This window comes from Mya arenaria, chromosome 3 (assembly GCF_026914265.1).
Source record: "Mya arenaria isolate MELC-2E11 chromosome 3, ASM2691426v1".
Classification (NCBI taxonomy): Eukaryota; Metazoa; Mollusca; class Bivalvia; order Myida; family Myidae; genus Mya; species Mya arenaria.
In genome coordinates, this window is record NC_069124.1 from 464,028 (window position 1) to 472,084 (window position 8,057).

Genomic DNA, 8,057 nt, shown 5'->3' on the forward strand with positions numbered 1-8,057 from the left:
TTATCTTGAATGTCAAGGGGCCATAAATTGTATTGCGGTTGATATTAAGTTATGGAACATAATTGAGCGATGGTCTTTAGACAACTGTGTCAATTATGAAGTAAATTGAATGGTCAATATTACAATGGAGTTATTTATGAAAATGCCAACCTGCCCCAAAACATTTATTGGACAACGACACTGAGTAGTGTAGCTATCCATGATCCTTATATTCTTAATAGTCCAGCTAAAATTGTTTCCATTATTATCTGAGAGCAAGTCGCTTAAATGTTAAGCAGTACATCAGCTCTTTAAAAGGCTAATAGCTCACGATTTATTATAAATTACTCTTGCATACAAGACATGTGTTTCCGGTTATGTGACCAGAGCTGGAAAAAACGTCTTACCTGGTGTTTGCCAGGAAGATTCAGGCTGCCCCACATATTTGTTTTAAAAACTTATAACTAATTGATCTGTCAACAATCTTTGTATGAAATATGTGATTCAATGTACAAATTTAAGCTTTAATTAAACAGATTAAGCCGAAAAAAAAGATTGTTTCTGATGGGCCTTTCAATTAACAAGAATAGGGAAAAGAGATACATTTAAGTAGCAATGTCATTTTTTTCTGATGGGAATACTACTTATTGTCTTGGATAGTTATTTTGCACATCATGTTATAATTACTAGTAAGTATCATCAGGCATGCATGGTCTAGTCACTAAGTGATAAACACACTTGACTGCCAATCCAGGGGTTATTGGTTCGATTCCAGGCCGCACCATTAAACATATTTTAATTGTCTTCCAGGAAATACCTTAAATGGGAGTCACGTGTGACATACTACACTGGTGCACTTTAAAGAACCAGAGTAGCTTTTACCAGGGTTACATTCTGTCTGTGTAATTTACTCAAAAATCCTAAAATGACTACCCGGTAACAATCTCATCGGATCACTCACCTAATGGGCCTTGCCCAAAATGGGTAAAAATAAATTTACACTAACCAAGTCATGCATTTCAGTATTGCTTAATTAATTGAGTAATGCGTGGTTGGGGTGCCTACGCTTTTAAACATAGATCTTGACTGTGGTCATATGCAATTAGCGACTTTAGCGGGTTATCTGCCCCAAATCCCACTATAGGTGGCGCTGCTGTCGAGTAGGTCCTTTATCCGGGTATCCTCGGATCTTATCAATTCATCCACGCCATTGTTGTTTACCCAAGCGTTTGACAGTTATACATTGAAAGTGATTAATCATGCCTGAAACAACTTGTGTTGTACCATTTTGTTCACGAAAAGGACGTCATAAGTTTCCGAAGGACAAAGCCCGACGAGATGCATGGGTGCACGCAATTAAAAGGGGAAAATCGAAGTTCGAAATGTGGTCACCTACGAAGTACTCGTATATCTGTGAGAATCATTTCACGGGAGATGATTACCACTCTGAGACGTATTCTGGTGAGAATAATGCGTTTATATTTGTTTTAATTCATTATAAATATAAAAGATTTCAATGCAAATAAGAAATAGCAGCCCTAATTTGCACACTGACCATATATACAATATACATGTCAAGGAACTAAATCAGTAAATGTACAATGCAGTCCGTATGTGTATCTTTCGAATCTGTTCTTAATGGCTCTCAGTTATTTTCCGCATACCAGAATTTTGTCAGATTATGTAGTGACTCTGCAACCCCCTCTCCCTGTTTTCTCATTTCCCCTTTTATCCTCCTGTAATGTGGGTGGGGGTGGGGGGTGGTAAAACAATAAACTTGTGCAAACCCCCCACCCAAACCCCACCTGTGCAAGACTTACTTAGAAATCATAACTATTTTTTTTGATCATAAATGGTGATTATGATTTTGATATTTAATATTTCTATTTCTTTTTTACATTTCAGGGGTCGAACGACAGAAAAAGGCTCTCCGAAAAACCGCCGTTCCAAGTGTGTTTTCTTGGACATGCCAAGACACATTGCAGAAGAAGAGGGCACGCAAGGACAGATGTCTCTCTCGAGATGCTAGAAAGAGGAAGCTATTCCACGACATTTCGAATATCAGTGAAGAGCCACAGCCAGAGTTTATTGCTCAGAAGTTAGAAATTGTTTCAGATGATTTGGATGTTGGGGCAGTTGAGGAAGTAATTCCAATGGACACTGAAACTGTATCTGAAGTTGAAACTGATGTGCAAGGGATACCTTCATATGTAGATGCTGTGGTTCAGACACCAAAACAACCAGCATTTTCTATTTATAACTTTGAACATGATTCAGCAGCAGTTCATTTTTATACTGGACTTGAAAATTATTTGAAATTTATGTTTGTTTTGAGTACACTTGGACCAGCAGCATATCATCTGAACTATATATATCACTCTGTTATTAGTGTGACTGTGCCTGACCAATTTTTAATTGTGTTAATGAAACTAAGGCGACACACAACAAGCTTCGAACTGTCTAGAATGTTCAATGTTGCTGAAAGTGTAATTTCAAACATATTCATTACATGGGTTCTCTTCATGGAGAAACAGTGGAGGGAACTCAACATCTGGCCGAGCCAAGAACTTGTTAAGCACTTTGCTCCAAGCAGTTTCAAAAGAAACTACCCAAACACACGTGTTATAGTAGATGGAACAGAATGTCCAATTAAAAAACCTAAAAACCCAACTGCCCAGCAAGCCACGTTTTCAACATATAAAAACAGGAACACTGTCAAAGTACTGATAGGAACTTCACCAGGGGGTTTGGTTTCATATGTGTCACCTTCATACGGAGGCTCAACAAGTGACAGGCAGATTGTGGAGCGTAGCTCATTAGCTAAGATGTGCGATAAAAAAGACAGTATTATGGCCGACAAAGGTTTTAATGTACAGGACATTTTTGCGCCGCATGATGTATTTATTAACATTCCAACATTCTTTAAGAAAAAAAATAGAATGTCCAATGAAACTGTGATAAGAGATCGGAAAATTGCAAGTAAACGGGTGCATGTAGAGAGGATTATTGGACTGGCGAAAACATACAAGATACTGACAGAGCCCATGATAGCAACAGAAACCAAACTCTCATCTGAAATAATTTTTGTGTGTTTTATGCTGTGTAATTTTAGAAATGGCATTGTGCCCTCATATGCCTGAACTTACAAAAATATTTTCACCTTTATATTAAAGCAACACTCTCATTCAAAATCAGAACTTACACACGTTATAACAAAAAAATGAGTGATAAAGCTTTAACTTCTTATTATATAATGCATTTATAAAAAGTATTAATAAAGTGATAGCAAGATCAAAAGATCCTTCAAAAGAACCATAGTTTTCAACATTTATTCAACCTTTTTGGTCTATTAATCTTATTTGGGAGTAAGAGTGCTGCTTTAACATTTACTGTTTATGTTGTGTTTTTTTGTAAATAAATATTTAAATATGCTGATGTTTTCTTTAATGTGTTACTTATGCCAACAAGGTTTTATAAAATAGACACAGTCACATGTCTCTGGTATTAGGTGTACTAAAATTAAATTTAAATTGGCATCATATTGGCCGTCAGGTGAGAATATCGACTCCGCTGATAATAGTACTGGTTTTCACACGATAAATGGTTCTTAATCACGTGTCTTGTGCATGGTATTCATTAAAGCAAACATGAATCCGTTTGTCGCTCAAAAGCTCATCAGAGCTTATGCTTCTTATGTATTCTTATGTTGAAGCCGAAGTTTTTTTAAAAATCATTGGATATGACATGAGGTCAAAGTATTTAAACAATCTGTGGCAGGTGTGCACTACTTGCACATTAGTGACAATAAAATTTGGGATTTATATGTAACATTGATTTTCATTTATTTACATTCAAACACCAGTCGAAGCATAATACTCTTATCATCTTTATACTCGACCAATCTGCTACCTTTCACGTGTTACTGTATAAAGACACCAGTCCTTTCTATTTGATAAACCAGATAAAAAATAATACAAATAAAACATTGAACCATTTTTATTTTACATTCAGCTAAGACCTTATACATATATACAGCTAATAAATGGAAACAAGTGTTTCACAATGATACATTGTTCACAAATAGTTTTCAATCAACAAAGTCAGAGTTAAAGCTGCACTCTCAAACTAAAACTTTAAAAAACTGAAATTTATTCTAACAGATTCCAAATAAATGAGATAGAGATACATTCTATTGTGAACTATCTTATAAGACTTATTCTAAGATAAAAGAAATAAATATATTTCAAAACTGTCAATCTGTGAGGGTGCAGCTTTAAGTTGTTATAAAACAGTTCAAAACACTTAAGTTTTATAAAAGTACTTTTCAAGAATTGCGGCTCTGAAATGTGAAGTATTGAACTGGTCAAGCTTGCCATATCATGTGTGCAATAAAGTTCTCATTCCGATGAATTCTAGTGAACAAAATATCACTCAAGGTGTATATTACCAAGTCACAAAATTGTCTTTCTGCACAGAACAGCTGACCCTGAATTTGAAAATAATATGGATGCTTAGTACTCAAAGTCAGATTTCCATTTGTCTCTTTCAAGTATGGCACAGTGACTGGTGATATCTTTTTGTGTTTAGCACTGAAGGGGCACTTAACTTCAATAAGTAGGTTTTCATCTACAATGCCATCGGGTGATGCACCTAAAAACGGAAGGTTTTTTGATACAAATATCCCACATGGTTTTACTTTGACATTATTTTTGCTTTCCTATTGATGGATGGCGTCCTTTTCATACTGAATTCCATGGCGCATTGCTTCTGTAGGTTTTAATCCTTTTCCCCGAACAAAGGACTTTGCCAAGTCATGTAAGTCAGTTCTTTCTGTTGCGGTACACACACGGTGAAAATTAGATGACTGAATTCTTTTCTCTCGTTCTTCAAACCATCGGTCGTTCTTGTTTTGTCCCCTAGTATACATTTCAATGTCATCCCTGTCCTTGTCACTTAGTTTGGTTATTTTACATTGTTCCAGGAAATTGTCTTCATGAGATACTTCAAAATAATCATGGTCATTGGAAATTGCACGAATATTGGCTGGGCTGAATGTCTGAAAAATTGGTGTCTTTGATATACCCCTAAAATTCATACAAATATTGTGAAAATAGTCTTGATATCCATCAACTTTACGGAATTTTTGTGGCCGAGGGTCAAAATCTTTAATGTCACAAATATCTGCACCGCCCAAGTTTAAATCTCGTGCCTTAAGGGGGGAACCAGTATGCTTTTTTGCTTTGTGAAATGACTGCAATTTTTCTGTGCATGTTGTCTCAACTTTAAATTCTCCATCTTTAACAAATTTACAACATGCATATATCATAGTTCTAATATGTTTGCAATGTCCAAATGGGCCTTCTCCTGCACCACATTCACACTGTGCTTCATGAATATATCCATTCTTGTGTAAAGAAATGTCTACAACATAATTAACCTTCTTCCTCATTTCTGCTTTACATGCCCCACGAACAAAGTCCAGAGATGGTGTCGAAAACAGTCGCATGTATAGAAGAAACTTGTCGTCGTACAGGTCTTTTACCTTCCCATCAAACTCCACCCGGTACTGGTCCATGTATTCGATGGCCTTCTCCATTGTTATTGGTGCCATTTTAGCATCTGAATTTACATCTCTGTATCCACTAGTCTTGGGCAGGCTCATGTTGAATTCTGGTAGAAGATCTTCTTCCCTGTTGAAATTCTGGTTTCTGTCATATGCCTCCAGTCTGGAAAGATACGAAATTAACTTGTGATACCATATATTGTGTTAAAAATTTCCCCCACCCACTGTATTTTGTCGTAAAATACATGTAAACACGAGCATATAATCAGCTAAAAGTCATTGCAATAAAAACACAAAAGTGTTCACATTTCAAAGCTTTATTAACATTACTAAAATGATAAAATCATTTGTTAAACAACTTAAATTATCAAGATATCGATTTAACAACTAGTTGTCCTCGGGCTACATTTTAACAAGTTTACCTTTCGATTAATTCCTTCTTCCGTCCAGTCAACTTTGCATTGCGTCGCCTTAGCTCCGTTTTAAGCTGGCCTAATGATAAGGTGCAAAAATTTGAAGCCATGTTGCGATATCAATTGAATATTTACAAATTTTATCGGAATTTTATCACCACTGTTATCGATCTGTAATACGGAAGTAAACTAGGGACCTAACGAGCACCTGTTTGACAAGGGCAGATAACCGACTAAAGTCCCCCATTAGTCAAAATAATTTTCGTTGACTGATTTTTTTTACGTATTTTGATACATGACAAATCTTTCATATACAAATTGTTTTGTACCAAAAGTGGGTAGTTATTCCAATCGGGATTCTGGCTTAAAGCATATTGCATCTATAAACTAGCATATAAACAAGAAATATTACCAGATAATGTTGTTTTATATTAGTTCTGTACACAAAAAATAAATACCCAACAAATTATTATGAATTTGATGTTGTTGTTTTTTTCATTTCATACTGAATATACATGAAGGGCACCTGATAGGCTGCAATTCACAGTTTTATGACAATCAGAACTCCTTGGCCTAGTTGAAATGGTTTTATTTATACAAAATTGTCAAAACTGTCATATATATCCACGGGCCCCAGGTCTGTGGAATAGCGAGGACTTTGACTTTCAATCTAGCTACAATAATTACCGATCAGGGATATTTTTTATTATTTTGACGTTTCTTTTGTATCCATGTAGTCTGCCATAGTAAAAAAAATCGTCAAAAGACTGTTGACGGCCATTTAGGTGGACTAACTTTCAATCCTGCCAATCCCAGGTAAAATCCCTGCCCTGTGGACACAAACTGCTTGTTAAATCCCTGCTAAAATGCCCCTGCAATCCGGAATACCTAGGTTAGGCCTATTTCCCGCTATTTTCTGCGCGAAAACAAACCACATTCACCCGGCACCGAGGGGCCACCTGGCTATCCCCGGTATACCCCCGCAACTGGGGTGGGGGGGGGGTTACAATTGACTGGTGCATTACGAGGTTCCTGAAGATTGCAGCAGATGGCTGAGTGGTTCATATTGGCATAATTGTTGTCTGTGTCAGTAAGGTTTCGTTTATTTGAAACGTAGTACTTCTCTAAATACAATTTCAGTTGTTTACCCCTTCCGCCTGCACTAACCGGTTCGGTCAGATGAATCCCGTAAAACACGTCTATTATTTTATACTACTATGCAAGTAGGCCTAACATCATTATATTTTCCTAATATTCCAACCCGAGTTATCTACTTATCATTTTTATATTTATATCTCCATCCTTTTAATATAATACTTGTAGCTTAAATGCATTACGGACTGACAAGATATTTAACAGGATAGCAAATTTGTATCACATGCATTTCACTTATTTGTTAAAAAATCAAAACAAAAATCATTTTTACCTTCCGTTTCCTTTCCTGTAAGCCAGATTGTCCGCCGTTTTGGTTGTAGCAGTAAATATTAAAATTGAAAATATAGGTGACAAAATATCAACTTTTTTCATTGTCGGAATAATTAATCTATACTTAGGACACATACAGAAAATATACTTATTTAAATAAAACCTATTAACTTTATATATATATATATATATATATAGCCATGTTATTTTATTTCATATTTAGTGCGGTCCCCCTAATGCACATTTTTGAGTTCAAAGAAATATACAGAGGCATTTCAATAAATAGCTGTTTTCTTCTTATTGATTATTTTAATTTCAAAATATAGCTACATAATGATGAACTTAAATCTGTAATAAGCATTAAGGGCGAAATAAAATGTTTAAAACCCTTCACGTACATACCAGGCTACCCTACAATATTAAGGGGACCAAAAAATTTAACCCTAATCCAGGTGTCCCCCTTATGCCTGAATATAAGGATAACTGGTCCACATAAAAAAGTAACATGTAAATATGACAATTGTATACGTATATAAATATATATGATTGTTTCTGTTTAAAAACTTACGGCGCATAATATATGTAAATGTTTTTACTTTTAATTATTGATTGTGCATGCATTAAATAAAATATACATCACTCTTTAAACATTATAGATTTGTATTTTTGGCCGGTGG

General features: G+C 35.4%; 2 protein-coding genes across 2 annotated transcripts; one reads left to right on the top strand and one right to left on the bottom strand.

The window, feature by feature from the left end:
• Nucleotides 1-1,137: 1,137 nt before the first annotated feature.
• Nucleotides 1,138-3,173, top strand: LOC128227806 (uncharacterized). The gene is made up of 2 exons (XM_052938671.1): nt 1,138-1,440; nt 1,885-3,173. The coding sequence occupies exons 1-2, from the start codon at nt 1,239-1,241 to the stop codon at nt 3,117-3,119; spliced, it is 1,437 nt and encodes a 478-aa protein (XP_052794631.1). The 5' UTR covers nt 1,138-1,238; the 3' UTR covers nt 3,120-3,173.
• Nucleotides 3,174-4,696: 1,523 nt separating this feature from the next.
• LOC128227840 (uncharacterized) lies at nt 4,697-6,118 on the bottom strand. Its single transcript, XM_052938721.1, has 2 exons — nt 5,965-6,118; nt 4,697-5,705 (listed from the first exon to the last, which is right to left on the bottom strand). The coding sequence occupies exons 1-2, from the start codon at nt 6,063-6,065 to the stop codon at nt 4,697-4,699; spliced, it is 1,110 nt and encodes a 369-aa protein (XP_052794681.1). The 5' UTR covers nt 6,066-6,118.
• Between the last annotated feature and the right edge of the window lie 1,939 nt (nt 6,119-8,057).